Consider the following 23,005-nt stretch of genomic DNA (forward strand, 5'->3'; position numbering starts at 1 on the left):
ATATACTGTTTGATACTGTAAGATTTTCCTAGGTTTATTTTTTACCTTTTATACTCCTATATTGAATACAAAGGGCACCAATATAAAATTAATGAGATCTAGAGATGTGAGGTGATGTAAGGCCAGAACAGGCAACTATCTTCTTATTTCAGCAATGGCAAATACTTAACTTTATCATTTTGTACTGTCCCATGCTGCTACGTCTGCTGGCTGGAGCAACTAAAACCACTGGATACCTAAGCACCAGCATTGGTATGCAGGGGGCATGGTATTTGTATGCTTTCACACACACCCTAAAGTACTAAATATTTCCCTTTCCTCCCAGCTGTCAAAACAGTTTTAGAGAAAAAAATGGAGGGTGAATCTTGGTGCTGCAGATGTTGAAGTGAACTTGCATGGGCAAAGCCCCGGTTTTCTTTCAGTAAAGTCAGTTATGTCTCCCTAACTGGCTACTTCACATTGCTCATGTTGCCAATTTACTAAATGATGCAGAAATATGTAATGTTTTACAGATAATGAACAACTGGCTCGATCTGGAACTAACTGCCTAGAAAACGTTGTTATTCTGAATGGAGAGAAATTTACCCTGGAAATTTGGGATAAAACCGGCAACTGCATGCTGGATATCTTCAAGACCACCATCCCACATGCGTAAGTGTCCAGCCTCTGGTTCTGTGTTCAGATTAGGGAAATCAAATGATTGCATAAAGTAGGCATTTGCAAAACTTAAGGAATAGAAAATTTCAGCCAATGAGGTTCAGGAAGTCACCATCTAATTGGTTCTTCATGGACCACATGGTTCTGGTTACTGTATATGATTTCTATTGGGTGGTGACTTTTTATCTTACTTATTTGAGAAATCGAGATAATGTGCAAAAAAAACCTTTACTTTACTTTAAAGGCAGTCTGCTGAATTACCAGCAGCAATATGCTAGACCAGCCTGTTGTGGGCACTTATTTAGTTGTCTGTTGAGCTGCCTATCAAGCTAACTGAAGAAACTTTCACATATGATTAACAATGCTGCAGATAAAAGTAAAGTAGTGGCTTTGCGTTGTCAGCCAGAAACAGAAGTCGCTGTTACTAAACATGATCACCAGGTAGGAAACTTTGCAGGTGATACAGAAAAAAAAAAAAGCTAAAACAAAACTGTATACAGTAAGCCATACCAATGGGCATACTGGGCATAAAGGTTTATACCTTTAACCCTAATGAGATCTTTCAGCGTTCATCTGTTATGGCTTGACATTTATAAATTGGAGAGAGGCGAGCTGTTATGGAAATTGTTTAAGAAGTAATTTTTATAGAAGAATTCAAGGTTCCATTGATTGCTTTGGTTTATTCTACTACTGAAAGCATGTATGATTGATTGGTTTTAAAGTTACGTTATTTCTGCTGCTTCTGTAAAATCTCTGGAATTGATCTGTCACAGTGTGCAATGTGTTCTCATCCTCTGCTTGGTCTTTCTGCTTAGGTTATTGACATGGAAACCTGCTGCTGGAGATGCAGATATAAGTGCTCAGTCTGACAAGCAGTTGGTAAGTTTCCCTTCCAGAATGTTAGTATTTTATTTGTATTGTGTTTTTAGAAAAAGGAAACATACACAAAAAACACACTAAAATTCCTTCTAATAACTGATCAAGTTTATGAAATCCAAGTATCAGTAATCCCAAACCCTGTTAACTGACTTCTGTGCTATTCAGGGGTATTTACCAAGAGTTACATTGGATTTTGAGAATCAGAAGCTTACAGTGAGGGTTGTACTTATCCCATGCATAGGAAAGCAACAGGTAAACTTAGGATACAGCTAAAGGCTCCTATATGGCAACCTATACATTTTCCAGATACAGTAACAATGTGGTGCACAAGCCTCATAAAGTAAAAAATAAAAACTACTTTTACATTCCCTTTTTTGTGTCTGTCATATTTCCCCTCTTGGACACTGCATCCCACAGTGGAAAGGTTTTAGCAACAGTGAGTGATGATGCTAATAGCCAGCACCTTCCCAACATCTTCTCACCCACATTAGTGCAAAAAGGTGCAACCTAAATGAGAGTAGTGACTGTGCACTGAGTACAGCATCATTGATTATCATCATAAGAAGCTGTATTAGGTAAAACCTAAAAAGCACATAATTACCTGCTGCAGCACATATTGTTTTATAGGAAACCAAAGTTCTGTATTAACTGCAACCCTCCATGTCATTGTAAACTCACCTTCCACTATATTTGTGAGTGAAGAATCCTAATCCCTAATACCTCCATATGCAAGGGGCTGATAAATATCGACTTCCACATGGCATTGGGTGGGGACTCGAAGCTTTACACAAACACAAGGCATCCTCTCATTCCCAGTGACTAAAAAGCAAAAGGAGTTTGTAGTATAATAAATAGTGTATGCTCCTGGAATGGGCAGCCAATAAAGTGAACTTTATTTTTGGACTACATAGACAAAGCACAGGTTCATGAAAAGTGTTATATCCCACTATACAATGTAAATGACTTAGTGATCTGATGAGAAGGGCCAAAATTCTGTTGTGAAATTTGACTGAGATTTGCCTGTGGTTGACTTTCTAAAAAGTTAAACTTTTGTGTGTCATGTAGCTGCATTTACAATAATGTACAGTTCAGTACTATATGTATTCCATTATTTACCAGTTAATTTGCACTAACCACTCATTATGCTTTTGGAGTTCTACCCTCTTCTAGGTTCAAACATTATTGACTTTAAATAGTGATTGGACCTAGTAGGATGTAAACCTCCCTCCCAAATGTATGTCTTCTAAAATGCTGTTTCTGTAAATGAAGTATTATCTGCAGTATTAAACAAATTTGTACTGTTAAAGTCTTGCAGTAAAAATAAAAGCACTGATTTCTGTGCTTGAACTATGAAAATGTTTGGTGGTTGTGTGTAAATATAAATAGCCATCCTAATACTGTCTGTGTGCCTCTTCCAGGATTCTGTATCTCAGAAATCTGTGGATATCCATGACTCTATACAGCCCCGGACAGCAGATGGCAGGAGACTCACCCAATCAGGGATGTCAATAGTGACCCATGATGAATATTACAGTAAGTCTGGAGCATGTGAATCTATTTTTTTGATAACAGGGGAAGATTGCTATGGGATGAATTTACTACCACTTGCTGGTAGTTGATGTTCAGTTTCAGAGCTTTAACCACCAGTTGACTCATTTTAAGATCCATTTTCTTACTATAATAATTGTTTGACATCACACATAAATTGTTGCCTATTACAATACCTTTGTCTTGTTTGATTTTTTTTATTTTACCTAATGTATATTAAGTTGGATTTTCCAGCTTATTTGTATAAGCATTCATATTTTATAAATTGTTTTAAGATTGATTAAAAACAAATATGAAATACAGGATTTCCTATACATTTTCCTTTGTATGCAGACAAGCTCCAGAGCTGCAGCCTGAAATGTAACATTATTTTAGAAGTGTCTAATTTAATATTTGGGTTGGAGAGTTTTCTCTTCCTATGTCATTAACCTCATCATCAGCAAATCATTAGTTTTCATATCAGTAGTATTATTAGTAAAATCAGAGTGATTTGAACAACATTGATGTCTTTACAGGTTTGTTCTGAAAAATATTTCATACTGGTGCAATAACTGTCAATGTCCCCTTCTACGGATAACCCAATCTAGTATATATCCATTAAATTATGGCACATGAACTACAGAAGTTCCTCAGCAGCTGCTGAGATTTGGCTGGGTACACACATGCACAGAAAGGCGTTGGAAAGGCTCTTTCACGATCCTTTTCAACGACAAAAGGCTGCACGGATGCATAAATGAGTACAGAACTGTTCTTCTCTATGGAGAGGGTAGGGGGAGAACGATGGAGCCGCACCCCACTGCACTCCCACCCCTTCACTTTTATTATGATCGTTTGTTGTCTGTGGATCCACCAGGACAGTTGTTAAAATTACGGACAAGAGCGCTGTACACGCACCAGATTCTCGCCAATATCGTCCCTGAGACGATTATCTGATGAGAATCATCTGACGTCAGTACGTAGTCTTTGGAGCGAGAAAAATATGTTTCTTACATCATCTGTCAGGTGTAATCTTTATGCCTTGTCTCTGTATGCATGGACAAAAAAAAAATTGTCCAGAAAAGCTTTTCAGATCAGCAAAAAGTACAATGTTATGCAAGAGCTCATAACAAAAGTTAAAAGTTGTTTAAGTAACATCAATAAATAACTCAACCATGTATACATGTGGGCATAATGCAAAAAATAAATGCAAGGAAGAAGTAAAGGTTGTGGATTAGGTGACCTTAACAAAATCCTAGTGTAGTTAGAAAAGAATTACATAAATATAATATTAAGGTAAGATTGCGAAAACTATATAGCAAATAGGTTCAGAATGCGTTTTTTTTTTTTTTTTAAATAAAAAGATTAACACATTGTATGTTTTTTGGTGAGTTCGAGATCTCTACATCTTGTCAAATAGGAGGTCAGTGGGAAAATTCTGATCCTGCCAAATGTGCATTTTTTTGGTTATGAGATTGTTTTTACTTACGTTATAGCTTCAAAAAATAAACCTCCTGTACTGTGTTTTGTAACTTAACCTGTTGTTAGGTCAACAAATTCTGATAAATTCCTGAGTTAATAATGGGAAAAATGATAAATATATATCTGGTATTTGTCATTCTGTTTAATATAATACTATTTAAGTACCTAGTGCAAAACTCCTATGAGATAACTGATGGCAGTAACTAACTTTCCAGCTCACAGACTATATACTAGTTCCAGGGTAATGAGTTCCTGAGCAGCTTCAGCTGCCCTGCTCCAGTACTAGTAATATGCACACGTGAAGTAGTACATTTTTGCTTCTCCTTGTTTCATAATTCAAACTATTCATTACTAGTGCACTGGTAGCTGTTTGAGCAGTCTTTGTACTTTTATGAGTTGTATATCCATTGTTTAAAGAAATGGGAGAAATGATTTTGTTCTTATATCTTTCTGCAGATTGACAATAAGGTGCTTTGCACTTGAGATTTTTTAATAATTCATTTTTGTGCTGGTTTTGTGTTTTTACAGAATTTCCAGAGCAAAAGCTGTTTTCAGCACTTTTAATTAAGTGTGTGGTCCAATTGGAGCTCATTCAGACCATTGATAACATTGTGTTCTTTCCGGCAACCAGTAGGAAGGAGGATGCTGAGAACCTGGCAGCAGCTCAGGTGGGTCATCTTTTATAACACTGCACTCGTCTCACCTTAATATAGTATTACAAATATTACTTCCTGCAAAACTTCCTGTTTTGCAGCTGTACTGACACTTCACTACAAATCAAATGTTGATGAACATGAATCGTATATAAAATGCATTACAAATCAGCACTGGTTCTAACTAATCTTGGGGAAAAAAAAGTAAAAACATTTTGCACAATACTGGGATGGGCTCTCAATTTATCTTACGGTGTTTAAAGTGGCAGTCTAGACAGAAATGAAAAATGGTAATGCAGCTCTCTAATCATTATTCTACCTCCTTTATGCCCTGTACCTTCCAATGGTGTCTGCCAAGTTAGTGCTTGGATGAACCTCAGTTGTATACAGAACACACTAAAATTACTCTTTATTTTTTATTCCTTGTTTGGCTTTAATCACCTGCAACTTGCAGTGATGTCCAGTCACCCCAACTAGTCTGTCCAATAAAAACCTCTATCATGGGTGACGTCTGACAGGTTGCTGTGGTTTGCTAAAAATTGTTTGTCTATTAAATCATAACGGCAATTTGACAAGTCCGAAAAGTTGGCTGCATTGACAGAAGTTTAATAATAAATAAAGCTGCAAAGGTGATACTTTTCTTTCTGGTGAGTGGATTGTCAAACACTTTTGCAGCACTCCAGCCATCACTGCTATCCAATATTTAGTGTGTGTTGTATTTCTAGTAATAGTGATTCCTTCCACTGGCCACCACATCACTGGTATGATCTTTGCGACCATAAAGGCTAGTTGGAGGAAACACTGCAGGTCTCTTAAACACAACTGCGAAAGCTTGATAACCGTGGTGGCAAAAGCTCCACAAGAATGAAAATGGACACTCGGTCTACTAGAGTGGTAAGTATAAATATGGTTTTACAGGCTGACACGATTTACATTTTTATTTAGTATTGAGATAGTATTGACAAGGTCACTTTAAGATTGCAAGTTGTATAATCTGCCATTGGACAGGCCAAAATGGTGTTATGCTAAGCATGGAGGACTAAGCCTTATTTATTGTGTGAAATGCTGGTTGGTGCCTGTTAGTCCAGTTTGGAAAGCCATAATGTATTCTTATGGATAGCATAACATTGCCTGTCTATGCATGTTGGAGAATGAACAAATCTTTGCAATAAATGTCATTATCAAAAAAAAATGCTGCAATTGCAATGTCAATGTTAAAAAAAAAACAAATAAAAATGCTGACCGTATGCACTTGACATGGCCCTTAGCTAGCATTCACCTCCTACAGTGATCCTGCAATGTGTGAACGCACCTCTTTTGTTCCTCTGCCAACTAACTGACAGCTGCTGATGTAAAGCTGTGTATTTTGCCCTTTACAGAGGGACACGGTTCATTTTGATGTCCATGTTGACACTCAAGATCAAGGCATGTATCGTTTCCTCACATCTCAGCAGCTCTTCAAACTCCTTGATTGTTTGCTCGAATCTCACAGATTTGCTAAAGCTTTTAACTCCAATAATGAGCAGAGAACAGCGCTATGGAAAGCAGGTTAGTGACTCTGATATCTATCTTGTGGAGTGTTGGGATACAAAGTTCATAAATTTAATTGCAGAAATACCACTGACTGATGTCTTTGTAGTACAAAGGAACACAGGCTCTCTGAGATGTAAATTTTAGTATAAGAAAAAATTCATATTAAAGATATACTGCAGTCATACATAATTACTAGTGTTTTAATCGTTCCTGGGATAAAGAATGGCTGCCTCTTCTTACTTGATTATTTTTTTTATAAAGTATAAGTGCCAACCCCTTGTAATATTGTACACAAAATAAAATGAAAGAGAAGAGCATTTTTATGGCTATGATATTATGTGGAAGCAAAAGAGTACATATATATTATTAGTGACAACTGCAATGTACGTCATGATACAATTTAATTCTTAGTTTCAAGCCTTCCAGCTTTTGGCGTTTGTTGAGATGCTATACAACTTATTCGTATTCGGATGCATAGGATCCATCATTACATGTTTAAAATACAACATATGAAAACACTTGTAGGACAGTACATATGTTTTTCGAGTTCCGACGCGTTTCGCCCTATAGGCTTCCTTATGGGGTTATTTGAATCACAAATGGAGCAGATAGAAGTCAATCTGGAAGATCAAGTGTTGGCTGGGTAGGCAGAAACCTTGCATCATCTACTTTAGATGGAAGTTATAAGGAAAAGAGTGCTACTGTAGTTTTCAGGGAGTAACCCCATCCCATATTGGTTGGAAAAAAGGATGTGCAGAAGAGCTATCTGTTCTTGCTATAGATATGTAGATCTACCATGATTAGTAGTATTTGATTTTAGATTTTAAGCACAGGCAATTCTCATCTTAAAAGCAACCACACCATGGACATCTATTTCCTATGCCCTTAAAGCAAATATCCACATTTACATTATTTGTAACTTTGCTTCAGAGTTGTACGAGTCTTTGTAGAAAAGTAATAATGTAAATGATATCAGGATTGTGGATGATGGCCCCTGCTTTACTTTGGGTTTCCAAGACTCTGATCATCCTATTGACATTCTTTCTTGGTGCTGGTGGACCAGATTAATCAATGTTATCAAGAGCAGAACACAGTCTTCATAAGCAAAGCCCACCTACATGAGCCCCTAGGGTATATTTAAAATGTAATTTCAAGGTTCATCCACCATATACATGCTCGGTATGAATGTTCTACACAATTGGGCTGACCAGATTCTGTCTTTATAAAGGTTTTAAAGGCAAATCAAAGCCAAATCTTCTGAAGCAGGAGACGAGCAGCCTGGCCTGTGGGTTGCGGATTTTGTTCCGTATGTACATGGATGAGAGTCGGAGGAGCGCTTGGGACGAAGTCCAACATCGGTTACTTAAGTGAGTATGACCTACAGATATACCATCCAAAACTGTGTGTTTGGCTACCTGAATACTTGTATGTATGTAGGTTTCCAGCACCGGCCATCTGATAATGCCTATTGGTTTTATCTGGCTTTAATGCATTTTGGATGTCTGATTCAGAAAAAAATGTGCAGTAAGTTACGTCACAACGTCAATCTGGGAATGTATAAAAAGCCACTTGATCATTATGACAGCCAAACTAGCAGGTCAGCGGTAGTAGCATGCATTTGTTGGTTGTTCCAAGAGAATGAAACAGACACCAATCATGCTGTTTCATTATATAGTTTTAGTAGGTTAGGTTGAAAAAAGACATAAGTCCATCAAGTTCAACCACTAGGGAAATGAACATATCCCAGATATAAAACACTATAAGATATAGTTGGTCCAGAGGAAGGCAAAAAAAAAACCCTGGTACAATTTTCTTCAACAGGGGAAAAAAATTCCTTCCTGATTCCATGAGGCAATCGGATGTTTACTGGATGAACAGTCACTGTTATTTGTACTTTAAATCCCTAATACCCAGTTATATTCTATATGCTTCTAGAAAAACATCCAACTTTTTCTTAAAGCAATCTATAGTAGTTGCTGAAACTACTTCCTGAGGGAGCCAATTCCACATTTTCACAGACCTTACAGTGAAGAATCCCTTCCTTATCCGGAGCTTAAACTTCTTTTCCTCCAGATGCAAAGAGTGCCCTCTTGTTCTTTGTAATGATCTCAAAGTGATTAATTGGAAAGAAAGTTCTCTATATGGACAATTTATATATTTATACAAGGTGATCATATCCCCCCTTATACGTCTCTTCTCAAGGGTGAATAGATTCAGTTCAGCTAATCTCTCCTCATAGCTGAGCTCCTCCATTCCTTTTATTAGATTAGTTGCCCTTCTTTGCACTTTCTCCAATTCCACAATGTCCTATGTGAACTGGTGCCCAAAACTGGACTGCATATTCCAGATGTGGTCTGACCAATGCTTTGTACAGAGGCAGGATAATGTCTCCATCTCTGCAGTATATTCCTCTTTTATTACAAGAAAGTACTTAACTAGCTTTAGATATTGCAGCTTGGCATTGCATCTACCAGAACCCCCAGATCTATTTCCATTTCTGACTCCCCCAAATGTATTCCCCCTAGACAGTATGAAGCATGCATGTTGTTAACACCCAAGTGCATAACTTTACATTTATCTTTATTAAATGTCATTTGCCACTTGGCTGCCCAATCAAACAGTACATCCAGGTCTGCTTGTAGATTATAGACATCCTGTATGGACTTAATTCCATTACATAGTTTGGTGTCATCTGCAATCACGGAAATGGTACTTTTAATCCCAAACTCTATATCACCCAAACCATACCCTGGGGTACACCACTAATAACCTTAGACCATTCAGAGTATGAATCATTAACTTTGGTCTTTCTTGAAGCCATGCTGACTATCACTTATATTATTATTTTATGGCAGAAACTCCCCTATGTGGTTCTTTATCAAACTCTCTAAGACTTTTCCAACTATGGACGTTAAACACGTTAATCTTGTTTCTGCTAAGCTGAGAGGAGTTAGAGGGATTATAGAAAACCATGAAACAATCAGGGCTCTGTGTGAATCTTCCTGGAATCTCAAGAAACCCATTATAATATTCACCTAGCACTTCATTCTCACAATGTAATTCAATTCACAGTAGCAATCTGTAAGTCAGCAACTTGGCAGGAACCAACCTGAGCTTCATCTGATCAGTGATGGATCAGCGACAAATCGTCACGTCTCTAGTTCTGCCAATAAGGAAGTGACGGTTCAGGAGCAGGTGAATGTTCTCTCATTATTGTAGCTGCCAGTGACTGCATCTCTAGTGTTCTGTGCGCCAATCTAACAAGGCACATTCTAGCTGTGCACTAACTACAGATAAACTATTTACCTTCTGTTTGTTTTCAGTTAACCTAAAATTTTAAAAGTGTTTTTATTTTATACATGAAAGGTTTTTTTAACACTTTAAATGCATTGCTTTAATGTAAAAAAAAATTAAATGATCTTTACACTGCTTTTGAGTTCTCTTGCTTATGTCTCCCTAATTGGCATCCTGGCACTAATGTCTCTTTGGAATGGGCAGGGAAGGAACAGTAAGGCATTTTATGAACTCATTCAGCTGTGCATGGAAATGTCAGCTCTATAACAGTTTTCACAGTAGAACCTGACATCTGTAGGAAGGAGACAGTGAGAGCTCCATCTGCTGCCTGGAGGCAGGTAATACCCCAGTGTAATACCTTAGATCTGCCTGTATGAAATCAAGTGTACATTTACAAATATCTTTGTTGTTCTCATAACAAAGAAGATAAATACAGAATCACAAATCAAAGGGCCCCGTCCTTAACATGGTGCAAGAAACAGGATCATCACCTCTGCAAATTTCTAGATGATCCCTGTAGAGCAGCTGCATTATCCAGAATATGACTGCACTGATGCCTTTCTGTTTGTTTTTCAGTGTTTGTAGTGAAGCTTTGAGTTACTTTTTAACACTTACTTCAGAAAGTCACCGAGAGGCCTGGACAAACCTTTTACTACTGTTTCTTACTAAAGTCCTGAAGATCAGCGATGAGCGAGTAAGTATGATGCGTGAGCTCATGCCACGCTGGGTCTAGTGATCATCTCCAGAGTCATTTTCACCATTTATCTATAGAGGCCTATATCCAAGCAGTATCCGTCATTACTTCTGATATAAAAGTGATGCTGTTCTGTGCGACAAATAAAGTTTCCTTTTGGTGGCTTTGCCTTCCGGTATTTATTCCTCTATGTAGCACAGGTATTGAAATATGGGTTGTATGCTGACCTAAACAGGTAAAAGTTTTAGAATAAAGTCCCCATTTGCCCCCCAGACTGTAAATGTGAGATTAAACAATGAGTCAGGTCAGATCAGATCGATAATCCAGCAGTTACAGTTATATGACCAAGCTGTACACGCAGGCCAAACCAAATGGCAGCAAATCTTCCAAAGAGTTTTTGACTGTTAAATAACAGCAAATTGTCCATCAGACTTATAAATATACCCGTGAATTATACAAATAGAAAAGGAAGAAAATATTATTTTTTCATGTTTGGGGGGGGGGGGGGCACTTGAAATAACTTTCAGGTTTTCAGGGATCCCTTTCTATAATTACTGTATCCACAGCTCACAGTGTACCAGCTTTGTGATCAGTGGGAAGAACGTCTACATTGCTGGCCAGTGGTACGAATGTCACCATGATAGCCAAAAGATCATGGGTGTCACCTAAACTGACCAGAGAGGCACAAACTGCTCATTGGAACCCCTAACAATCTCTCGAGGAATAGAGAATAGTGGAGAAGGATCACAGTCACGTTTAGCATTGGATAATTTTAGGGTTGTCACGGATTATCTGATGAGGTTTTCTAATTATTGCCTACAATGTTTCCATAGACAAGATTTTGGCCTGAGTGAAGTTGACTGAATCAAACTCCTCATGTCTAACGATAAAACAAATGTGGATGCTGCTGTTTATCTGTACATTTAAGTTTACATACTAATGCTTATATTTTCCCTTCTAGTTTAGGGCTCACGCCTCCTGTTATTACCCCCTGCTGTGTGAAACCATCCAGTTTGACTTGATCCCAGAACTGCGTGCAATCCTCAGAAGGTTTTTCCACCGAATTGGGCTAGTTTTTAAAATCTCCCTACCCCCAGATCAGGAGCAGGACAGGTCAGGACAAAATCTAGAGCTCACTGACCTACCGTTCCAAGGAGAGGAGAGACAGAAGGCCGCCCATGAAGGTAACCTCTGAACCTGGAACATTTTCTTATGCGGTTTTAATGGTACAGCTGCTGAATATGACGCTTCATTACACTCCAGATTGTCTTGTAGTGGACACTGTCCCCTTACCGGATCATTTCTAGCACAGAGCTGGATTCTCTTTATCCAGAGCCCTAACTGCTGTGTGCAGTGCGGCGGATAAGGGGAGAACATACAACACATTTAGAAATCCCTGATCTATGAGGATACTGAATGGCTGAGTTCACCTCTCCTTTACTAATACTTTACGATGGAAGAATTCTCCCTCATCACCAAGAAGAGTACAAGGAATTCGATGTTGCTTTTTATGTTGTACTCTGTTAATGAAAGAACTTTTTGACATCTGTGGGGTAAACATGTACAGATGTGCAGGTCTGTAATATAAAGGATAAAACACTATATACCGATCTTCCTGCGATATTTGATTTCCTCATTTCCTCACTGATTTGCTGCAGATCCCATTATTTTATCATTTATGGAATGCACTAGGTTTTTTTGAGATTTGAAAGAATAAATATTTTTTTAGTTTTCTTTAATACTCTATTTTAGCCCTGATGTTACTGCTGCTGACTTTTCCAAGCAGAGGCTGACAATACTGCATTTGACTTCTCTGTAAAATAATCGTAGGGCTTTGAATAAAATGATGAGCGATTTTTCCTCACAGGCAACCTGGGACTTGAATCTGTGTAGCCGAGTCTCATCTGTTATTATGACAACGCTCCCTCGTTTGATGTAGATTTTACTCTGTACAGAAATTAATGTTAAATATATTAAAAGTAACAAATCTGACTTCGGTTTGGCCTGTGGGAAAGTTAATTTTTTGGGGGGTGGGAGTTTAAGGGGTGGGGGGAACTATATCACTACTGTGAATTGTGCTTCAATGGTAACAAAGAAAAGATTCTTGTTGAGCATTCCTTCTTGCGGTGGATGTAGAATTATTATTGGACAAAATGTATATGGTACAGATCTGTAAAGTTTTCTATGTAAAATTCTGTACAACTTTCTGTACTATATTGGTTCTCATCTGGCATATTCTAATCAGGTTATAGGTCAATAAAGTTTTTGAATTCTTTCATCATTGCAAACCATGATGGTGTCCTGATGCCCTTCTTGTGTATCAGGGAAAAAGGATTGGAGCGCATGAACGGTTTTTGGTTTTGACCTACAAATAACCTATTTGGAAAGCATAGTGGGTATTTATTATTACCTATCTTATTATCTTGCTGTGCTTGTTTCCTATAATATTACTGCAGCATGGGGAATTTTTATTTTTATACAGTAGTCTGTACAAGGAAGACATCTTTGTGTGGTCTACAATCCCTTTTCCTTGCTTGTGTACAAACCAGTGACAATGAACACAAATTAGGATGCTTTGTATTTCTATCACTTTATCCCTACAAACAAAAATGTCCATGAACATCTAGTATAATAAATATCCCGTTCTGCAACACAAACACAAAGGATATCTCACACATTCATTTTCTGAAAGCACCTCACCTAATGTTTTTTATTACCTGTTTGTAATAAAACACAGCAGAGCTAGTTTTTTATAGTCAGTGATTGTTTCCTAAATAGTCTACAAAACAGTATTGCAATAGAATGTAAAATGTTTAATGTAGAATGTATATAATATGTATAGAAAGTGTAGAATTTTTAACGTAGAATAGAATGTAAAATATTTATTAGAGTACACAATATCCAAAACATACACTTTAATTTACTTCACTTTGTCATGGCCCATTGTGACCGCAGGTGGTGAGAGGTTCTCTTCATGGCCCAACTAAACCCAAAATTAAACAATGTGATATATATAAAGCAATCAGGTTCATAAGCAAATACAAGCAGTGTATGGAAGCAAAGCGATTGACTCTCCCACCAACTGATTTCAGAGATGAGAAATAATCTGTCAATCAGGTGTAAGCATGTGACAACCAGAATACAGAAGACTACATTTCCTAGCATCCCTGCAACAAAGAGGAAAATAACCATAATTTTCCTGGATGTCATATTGTGGCTGACAAAAATCTACAAAATGCTGAGCACCAGACTACACAATACACCCGCTCCCTGATCACTACAACATGAGGGCTGATTGTTTTTTAGCTCCAGAACCAGGAGGGTAATAAACAATGCAGGAAGTGTGAACTGGATACAGAGAAGCTCTAAATTTCTGATCACAACTTACGTTTTTTTTTTAATTGGGGTAAATATTACAAAATGCTTTCAGAGGAATATATATCATATATTTGGAGCAGTGTGTGTGCCAGGGGTGTATAAAGTATTGAGGTCAGAGTTCAGAAATAGCAGCTTCCATGTCTCACTTGCAAATGGGTTTGTAGTTCTGTGCAGCCATTATTATATTTCAAATACCCTGGCCAGAAAGCATATGCTTACAAAAAAAGCCAATCTGTCATGTTGTAAGGGTCTGTGGCCTTCTGTAAGCTTCAAGCAGACGGAACAGATTTGGTGAAGAAACAAGTGGACAGAATGTCATTGTTGGAGAAAGGTAAGACGAGGTCTCCTGCATCTCAAAGTATTTTACTTGGCTCTCATGGGCGGCAGAGGGATAGGCTAATAAATGGATTTAGTTCAGATTATATTTAAAGGCAAATCAACTCCAAGCACCAAGCAAACTCTTCTCACTTCTCCACGAGTCTTTGGACTGGTAATAGTTTTCTTACAGGGACTTACCTTTGCCCAATTTCATTTCAGATTTCTGCAGCACATTGTCATGTCATTGGGGGGTAAAATCCTCTGGTCTCTGGACAGCGTGACACAATGTACCCAGCTATCCAAGGTTTGGTAGCTCAGAAATCTGACTGAAAATGATGCCAGTCTGTATGGTTTGGGGGACACATAAACCAGGCTGTAATAATCAGACCACTCAACTGGAAATGCAAGCAATGAAACACTAGCAGGTAACTTTTAAGAATAAAGTTTCTTAAGAATTAAGGAGTTTTCATAGAAACAAAGGTCTAAAATGGTGAGCTTTAATTTATTTCAGCCCAACAAACCATTCTAATAAAACTGGTAAATGAAAAAGCATTGGGCTCTAATAATAATTTTCCCAGTCCATTCCTCTGAAATTTGCTGACAGATGATCCCATCTGTCCTCACAGTCTCCTTTCAGTTCCTAATAAAACAATGACTCGTTCTGCCACCTAGTGGCCAATCGTCAAAAGTGCACAGCTGTTACAATAGGAAATAAATATTATGAACAAATTGAGGGGAATATTTATAAATGGAGCCCATTATGTTTTCCATTACATGGCAATGTTGTCATTAAATCTGCTTCTCTATGTAATGAAGGCACATTAGGGCTGGTTATAGAATTCTGTGCATGGTTTTCTAAAAAAAATTACTGTAGCATCTTGGCACTCCTCCAGAATCTTAATCCAGTGTACCTATTTCTGGAAATAAGGCAAATATGAAAACCTTGATGGGTGGATATCAGTCCGGTGGAGAGGGCATTCCTAGGCCGATTGAAAGAACTAAAATCCAATGAATAAAAGGGCAGTTCAAGAACAATAGCATTGGGGAGGAAAGAGTCACAGTATGATGCTGGATGTCCTTCAACCAGAAAGTGAGGAATTTCAGCAGCGTAGAGCAGTCTGTACAACTGAGCTTGAAGGTAATATACAGCTGACTTGCACTTTCACACATTTACTCTAAAACCAATAATGTATAATCTGACCTGGTGAATCATGGAAGACTCCAAACTGCACATTTTATATCTGTACATTGCTGTGTGCTGGGCCATTCCGAATGAAGAGAAATACATCGTTACACTTCTCTGCTCCCCCCACTCCCACAGCACTGCTGGTTTTAATAATCAAGGTATAATCAATTTCATGAAAAATAAACTTTTATTAATTTATAAAATACTTCATGACAATATACTTCTAGTACCAAATATTACAAAAACACACAAAACTATATCAGTGGAATCAATTTTTCATGAAGATGGTGGGATTTTATGATTCTCCTGATTACATTCATCAGACAACGATAACAAATGCTGCTGTCTGATCTGAAATGTTAAAAAAAAACTGTATAGCAGATCATTTCTAACAGTATTTATAAATGCAAGTATACGTAATGAGAAATTGCAGAAAATATAACCTTGTTTGATGAAGAGCACTCACAGACTACGAAAAAAAAACTATTTGTCACCTAGAATGGCCGATGTCAGAGGTTGGTACATAAGGATACTGGAAGGGCTCTCATTCCTTCCTGATGTAGAGGTCATACTTATGTCCGGTGGTAAAATATTGGGGAATTTTAGTTTTTGCTAGTGAAACTATTCACATAGCCTCGTCATATTGGCACATGGCAGCTTAACAATCAGTCAGCTTCATTAGGTGCGGTCAAACTTTCCCCGATCACGAGACTGATATTGCTTGTGGAGTAGTCCATGCCCCGTATATGTCCTATGTTTAACATCCAGGGTATTCCCAACACACAGGAACTCACTGGAAGACAAACACACCTTACTTTATCAGTAATGTTAGTTTTTAGGCTTAAGTGAACATGACAGGTTAACTTTAAGGGAAGACTGCCTTGATTTTACAATAGTTTGCTGCTATACAAGTTATTTTGTCTCTGGAAGCAGAAGTGCCTGTCATTCCACATTAAATCAGCAACATAACATAGGGCCATTAATTAATCTATTTAGGTTCCACAGATTAAGGGAGCTGCAATATCTCCTACAATACAAACATTATGTTTAAACATATAAAGAAATGTCTGGAATCAGCATCAACAGATCAGTAGCAGGTAAGGAACCACTGTAATATAAAATTAAAGCTAAACTTCCTCACTTTTTACATATAAATCGCCAACATACAATACAGCGCTGTGCAATAAATAACAAGGTAAAAAGTAAAAGACAGAAATTCAATACAAACTACAATACAAGAAGTGAAGACCCTGTCATAGTTTACAATCTTCAGGAAGATCTAAAAAAAAACTAACAATTGATACAAATGTATATTTTACACAAATTCAATGTATTAAAAATTCAAGTGCTAGTTCCTGACATTGGTTTGGTTTTAGCTTCCTATATTACAATCTCAGACTGGTAACATCAAGCTGACCGATAGCTGTATTGCTCACCTGTAGTATAGAAGTCATTGGTAGATAAAACATCTCTCCTATATGTGTTTTATCTTTGTGCTTGGGTGTTGTTTTGAAGTCCAGCTCAACAAAATGGATGCTCAAAAATGGTAATACAGAAGGTTTAGAAGGCCAGAAGGTTTACTGCTTACTTATGGTTTTAGCTCTAGAAATATCTGGTATTGAATGCTAAATAAATAAAAACAGCTATAAATATGGGGGCAGCTGGCTCACACATGAACCCCCCCCCCAGCTATTTACAGCCAATTTCACCCCGGTGCTTTCAAGGACCTGTGAAGCCGCCAACACTGGCAGACCCAGATTTGAGTTTGAGAAGTTTGGTGCCTATAGAGTTCTTGAAATCCTCTACAGTCTCTATTTTTTGCAGCTGTGGGCTCTACTTGTCTTAAACACAATCCACCCCCCAATCCACCAACTCACCACAAAACAATGTGGGAGCATTGGCCTACCTGAGGTTCTTGTCTATTATACAGCACGTCATTACTCAAATGGTTAATTGGTGCTGACATTCATTCTTTATATTCTTGGTTTCCATTGAACAAGAACAGACACTGGTACCTCTAGAGGCCTACAATGCCATCCAATGTAAGGTCCTACTTTGTGTGTTATTCTTCCGGCCTTTTTATGATTTCACCTTCTTCTAGGGCAATGATCCTGGGCTTTGGGGAGATCCAGACCTCACATTCACCTCCCATGTGAATAGGAACCACTTTGCCTAAGGCACCTCCGAATATCCCACTGGGTGACTAACTTCTATAGATCCTGCTTTTTTTCACATCTGAATAGTTGGACCTCCTACCACCAGCTGCTCCATTTTCTAGTTTTGGGGATGGTTCTGGACCATGTCTCCCTTCTCAGAAACTTAACTACACTGAAACTTGAAAGTTTTCCTTACAGTCCATCCTACTTAAAAAAAATTACTGGCAATATTTTGGGCCTGTTAGAGGCAGTAATAGCTTCTTGCCACCTCTGTAGGCCTGCCAAGGCCTCCTCTAGACACCAGACCCCCTAACCCTGACCATCCTTCCTCCTCATAACTTTATGAATATGCCTCTACTCTCCCTCTCTAAGTTTAGTTTTTTTTTAAAAATGACAAATAAATACTGAAACAAAGAGTTACAAAAGAGATGAAATACAATATAATAGATATTAGACATTATATCCTCCTTTTCTGCCTTCTTCCACTTCTCTCTGCACAGGAGCTTGTACAAAAAACAACCTGAGTTTTACAATGTAATATTTATTGACCCATCTCACCTATTTCATTGGACGTTATTGAATCCAGCATTGGACCTTGTAGATTACTGTGATCTCATTCTAGGGACACTTCTAGTTATGGTCCAATGTTTGCACTGTAATGTCACTACAATGACTTGATACTGATTGGATTTCTTGTTATGCAGTGCTATACATTGATTCCTCGTCTTGTGTCCTAATTATTTATATTAAAAAAGCAAATAGCTGTCTCTTAAATTGTAACATTCATAATCAGCAAAAACTACCAAGAAAGTGCTTCAGTGATGAACATACAAACTTGTAAAGGCACACACACAGGACTATGCCATGGACTGGATCTGAGAAATCTCAGAGAAAACATTGTGCATGGTTTTCACTGACCCAATAAATAAGAGAATACCATAAATATGTAAAGATTGTCTCAGATCACAGCTTAGTACATCAGCCCTTGGACTGCGGATGGTCACCCATGCGCCGTAGACAGGCCCTGCCAGTTAAAGGTTAAGGCGTTTTCATTGGCTGATTTCTCCCGGTTCATCTGCCCATCCATAAACCTCTTCAGCGTCTCTGATGTGCCAGGGCGCATCCATGGTTCTGTTGCCACTGTGTCCACAGACTGCGGTCTGTCAAACTTTGGAGGGTAACGTTTCAGCAGATCGTCTGCATTTCCAAAGCCATCAGGATCTTCATCTTAAAAAGTAAGAAACACTGAATATTATTCAAGCACACATACAAATTCTGAACCTCCTCCCACATGATCTCCTACTAAACTAAACTAAAAGGAATTCCTAGAAGCATAACTGAGGAACACCGCACCCCAATAACAGTAAGAAAGGTGGAAGGGGGCTAACCTCTGATGTTCCACACCCTGTCCTTGCCTGCCCCAAACTTAATATATTCCAGTTCACTTCTGTATTGTGCACTGAAGAGAAAATTGCTATAACATGGGAAATGACAGGTATGTTAAATAATATTTGCTGTATTAGGTACTAAAATATATGTATGCGTTTCATTATTAGATTTCATATCCCTTTCCTGAAGAAGATTATAATAAAGGTTGAGATGTGAGAAATACTTTAAAACAAACCATACTTTGGCTTAATAAATCTGGATTATTGGAATATGATGAGAATTGTTTTATTATAGGAATAAATAATGGATTAGGCTTTTAAATACTTGTGTACCCTAAAAATCTGTTATATATAATTATTGTTTGCTGGTTCAAACTCTTCTGTATGTGTATGTAATACTGATAGTAGATTTAGATAAAGATAACGACAGAGAATTAAAGGACATTGGAGACAATTTTGCAGTTCCAACCCTGAGGTAACAAAGTGTTACTGTGTACAACCAATCCAGCTCCATTAAAACATAGCCTGATGAGTTTGATGTGAAGGAACTCAAGTGATCTGAATAGAGCCCTGACTTCAATCCCAGTAAAATATTTGGAATAAAATGCGAGCTATAGCATTTTTTTTTTTTTTTGTTTTTGGAATCAAGACTACGCAGATTCTTCCTTTCTGTGTTTAAAGAACCAAAATGTTGTAAGCAATTCGAAATTTAAACTGACTCAAAAGAAAATGAAGGTTTTCTTTTAAGGAAGAACATTGTTCATTGGTCCTAATAAATTATTTCACTTCACAATTATACATAATGTAAAGTTACTACAAGAAACAAACAAGAGTGCCTTCATTTTATTAAACATTGCCCACCTGTGCTCACTGTGCTCCTTTGGAGGTTGCTGAGCTTTCTCAGACGTTCCTCATTCTTGCTCTGCAATTCTTCAACATTAAAACTAGAAGCAGAGTTCACAGAAAAGGTGTCCAGCTTATTTAAAGGTAGTGGCGGGACAGTAGGGATCTCACTCTGCAGACAAAGATATACTTGGTTAAGTCCAAAAAAATAATAGTAAACAACTTTGAAAAATAGGGAAAAATCAAAATCGCTAGTTACAAGAAATATTGTCATACATCAAAGTCCACTGTATGCTGCTTGCGTCTACGTCGTTCTCTGGCTGTAGACAATGGCTGCATGTCAGGATAGAGATCAGCGAAGGTAGCGTACGGTTCTCCATTTTCACCTTTAAAATGTTCAGAAATTCCCATTTAATAAGAGGTACAATTCACAACCAGCATGACATCTTGTGGAAAGTGTTCATTTATTAAGTTAAGCCCGACCTTGGTACGGGCTTCAAAAAGTTACAATTATTGATAAACCCAAACTTTTCTCACTGTATGAAAATACAGTGAGAAAAGTTCGGGTTTATCGATCACTTACCTGGTCCCGCTGCGATGGTCCATCGGTCGTGTTCCAGCGTCGTCCTCCAACATCGGGTGTCCTCTCCGGGAAAAAGCCTGCCGGCTTCTTCTCCCTCCATGCGTGATGATGTTGGTGCGTGTGCGGGAAATTCAAACTGAAACTCATTCAAACACATTTTGTATTGGATTGAATACAAACTCCTGTATCCAATCCAATCCAAAATAATTAAAAATAAATACAAAGTATGTAATTAGTAAATTCAAACTCTCATTTTGTATTGGATTGGATACAGGAGTTTGTATTCAATCCAATACAAAATGAGAGTTTGAATTTTGTTTTCATTTTGTATTGGATTGAATACAAAGTCCTGTATCCAATCCGATACAAAATAATAGAAAATATATTTATGTGGTTTTGTCTATAGGTATGTGACGGACACTAGGGAGGTGTTTTAGAAAAATATATTACTATACAGTATACCGAATTATCGCATTTTCAGTATTTTTCATTTATTTATGTATTCTTGTTTAAGCTGATTTTTTGTGTCTTTTATTTAATTTTACTAAAAGTAATTTTTTTTTTTTACATGATTGTGTGTTTCAAACATTTTTTATATTCATGATATCTACTAGAACCCTTGTTCGGACATATTTCTGTAAGTTACAGGTCTACAATTTAAAAAAAAAAATTTCATAAAAAACAGTGTAACGCTCTTGGAACAGAAATCTAGACCTCAGTGTAACACCCAGGTGGTTAAAGGCTTATTAGTGATGAAAATATTAGTATCCTGTTTAGATCCACAGACTAGGAATGTGACTAATATTGGGTGTGGGGAATAGGGAGACTGATCAGGCCAAGAGGGTGACTGTCCAGCTATGGCCAAAAACGTGTAGCAGACATGACCAGCAGCGGCAGGGGTCACGTGACAGGGTGATGAACTTGCACTAGTTATCACATATGCTACTTATAACCATTGGCCATGTTCAGAATAAAATTACAATGCACAACAAACAATTTTGCACAACAAACAAGAGATGCAGCTGGGTTGAGTGCTGCTTACCTTAACATGTGCTAGGAAGTTGGAAGTTGCCAACTAAAAGCTAATCATTAGCCATAGAAAGTTTGCAGCATGAGCAATTTATCTAACAAGCAAAATGGATAACCTCTAGTAGATTGTTTCATCCACAAGTAGCATATATCCTTTTATTATTTATTTTAACAAAGATGGGACTTTTAGAGGCCAAAATGTTTTTCCCTATATGAATAAATTTGTACCATAACAGTTTATTATAAATAAATGTTCATATAATAACAGTACAGGCAATCTGGTGTATTGGCAGGTACTGAATGGATTATTGGATCTTTGGCTGCAGTGATATATTGGTTGTGTTATCGGTACATATTTGTTAGGTAGTTCCACTATCCCGTTGATGGTTGTTACATTTTTTGCCTGACTGGAGACCGTTCAGCTACAGCTCTCCTTTTGAACCTTGCTGCCAAGTTTTTTGAGGGGACTATAAATCCATGGGCTTGATTATCATGTTTTGAAATCTCTCAAATCTCCTTCTGAAGAAGTGGACTGATTTCACAAACGGGTCAAGGAAAGACTAAGATCTAATGACACAGACGCCTCTTAGACATGAATGAATGGGCTTCCCTGCTCGCTGAAAGCAGAACAGAGGCTTTAAGGGAGGAGGGGCGGTTTGCATGACTTGCAGAAGAAATTTTTTGCTAAACACAGCTGAGGTTATGGGTGATCTTAAGAGTGGAGCTGATCTGTAACATCTTGTAACTCTTTAATGACCAAGACAAATTCTGCAGTTGTTTCTTTTTGCATATTAAAGCACAGCTTGCTCCAGAAGTTAATGAAAGTCTAGGCTCCATTAAGTTTTTTTTTTTTTTTTTTTTTTTTTTTTTTTGTGATTAACTCACAGTAAGGATTGTACACAGTAACTCACACCATGCTGCCCTGCCTAATAATATGTGGAGACAAACATCGGTCCTAATTGTATTTATTAAAATAATGTACCCGTACTGATTTACATACAATTTCAACTTAAGAACAAACCTACAGTCCCTATCTTGTAACCAGGGGACTACCTGTATGTACCTTTATTTATATTAAACTTTTATGGTAAAAATTTATTCAAATGGCAAAAATATTTTTGGCCTCAAAATCCCGTCTAAAATAAATTTGTCAAAATAAATATAAATACATATGCATGAACAATTTATTTACTCATCTAACAAACTATATAAAAAAAGCACTACAGCACAGAATATTTGTTTGTGGGCAGTCAGACATCTGTCTTTCACTGAATAAACAACATGTCTATGGAGAGATGGGCCTAATAATGTATTACTTGTATCTTTACATATCAGTGAAGAGCTGAGCTCCATCCTCAGAGAAAACCCTGAATGAAGGGAAAGTTGCTTTTAATAAAAAGAGGTCACT

The 23,005-nt window shown here is 37.5% G+C and overlaps 2 protein-coding genes across 7 annotated transcripts in view; one reads left to right on the top strand and one right to left on the bottom strand.

The window, feature by feature from the left end:
- ARFGEF1 (ARF guanine nucleotide exchange factor 1) overlaps window positions 1-13,007 on the top strand; it is a 103,234-nt gene extending 90,227 nt beyond the window's left edge. For both annotated transcript variants that reach the window (XM_072411082.1, XM_072411083.1), the window contains 8 exons: window positions 513-651; window positions 1,473-1,536; window positions 2,955-3,069; window positions 5,071-5,210; window positions 6,575-6,743; window positions 7,957-8,095; window positions 10,599-10,716; window positions 11,678-13,007. In XM_072411082.1, the coding sequence (XP_072267183.1) occupies window positions 513-651; window positions 1,473-1,536; window positions 2,955-3,069; window positions 5,071-5,210; window positions 6,575-6,743; window positions 7,957-8,095; window positions 10,599-10,716; window positions 11,678-11,911 (1,118 nt within the window). In that variant the 3' untranslated portion in view covers window positions 11,912-13,007. The remainder of the gene's footprint in view (window positions 1-512; window positions 652-1,472; window positions 1,537-2,954; window positions 3,070-5,070; window positions 5,211-6,574; window positions 6,744-7,956; window positions 8,096-10,598; window positions 10,717-11,677) is intronic.
- Window positions 13,008-15,762: 2,755 nt separating this feature from the next.
- CSPP1 (centrosome and spindle pole associated protein 1) overlaps window positions 15,763-23,005 on the bottom strand; it is a 42,038-nt gene continuing 34,795 nt past the window's right edge. For 4 of the 5 annotated variants that reach the window (XM_072411089.1, XM_072411088.1, XM_072411085.1 and 1 more), the window contains 3 exons: window positions 20,262-20,371; window positions 20,004-20,157; window positions 15,763-18,981 (listed from right to left, as the gene is read on the bottom strand). In XM_072411089.1, coding sequence (XP_072267190.1) covers window positions 18,755-18,981; window positions 20,004-20,157; window positions 20,262-20,371 — 491 coding nt within the window. In that variant the 3' untranslated portion in view covers window positions 15,763-18,754. The remainder of the gene's footprint in view (window positions 18,982-20,003; window positions 20,158-20,261; window positions 20,372-23,005) is intronic. The other variant, XM_072411087.1, reaches the window with a different exon arrangement.

Source organism: Pyxicephalus adspersus, chromosome 5, assembly GCF_032062135.1.
Source record: "Pyxicephalus adspersus chromosome 5, UCB_Pads_2.0, whole genome shotgun sequence".
Classification (NCBI taxonomy): domain Eukaryota; kingdom Metazoa; phylum Chordata; class Amphibia; order Anura; family Pyxicephalidae; genus Pyxicephalus; species Pyxicephalus adspersus.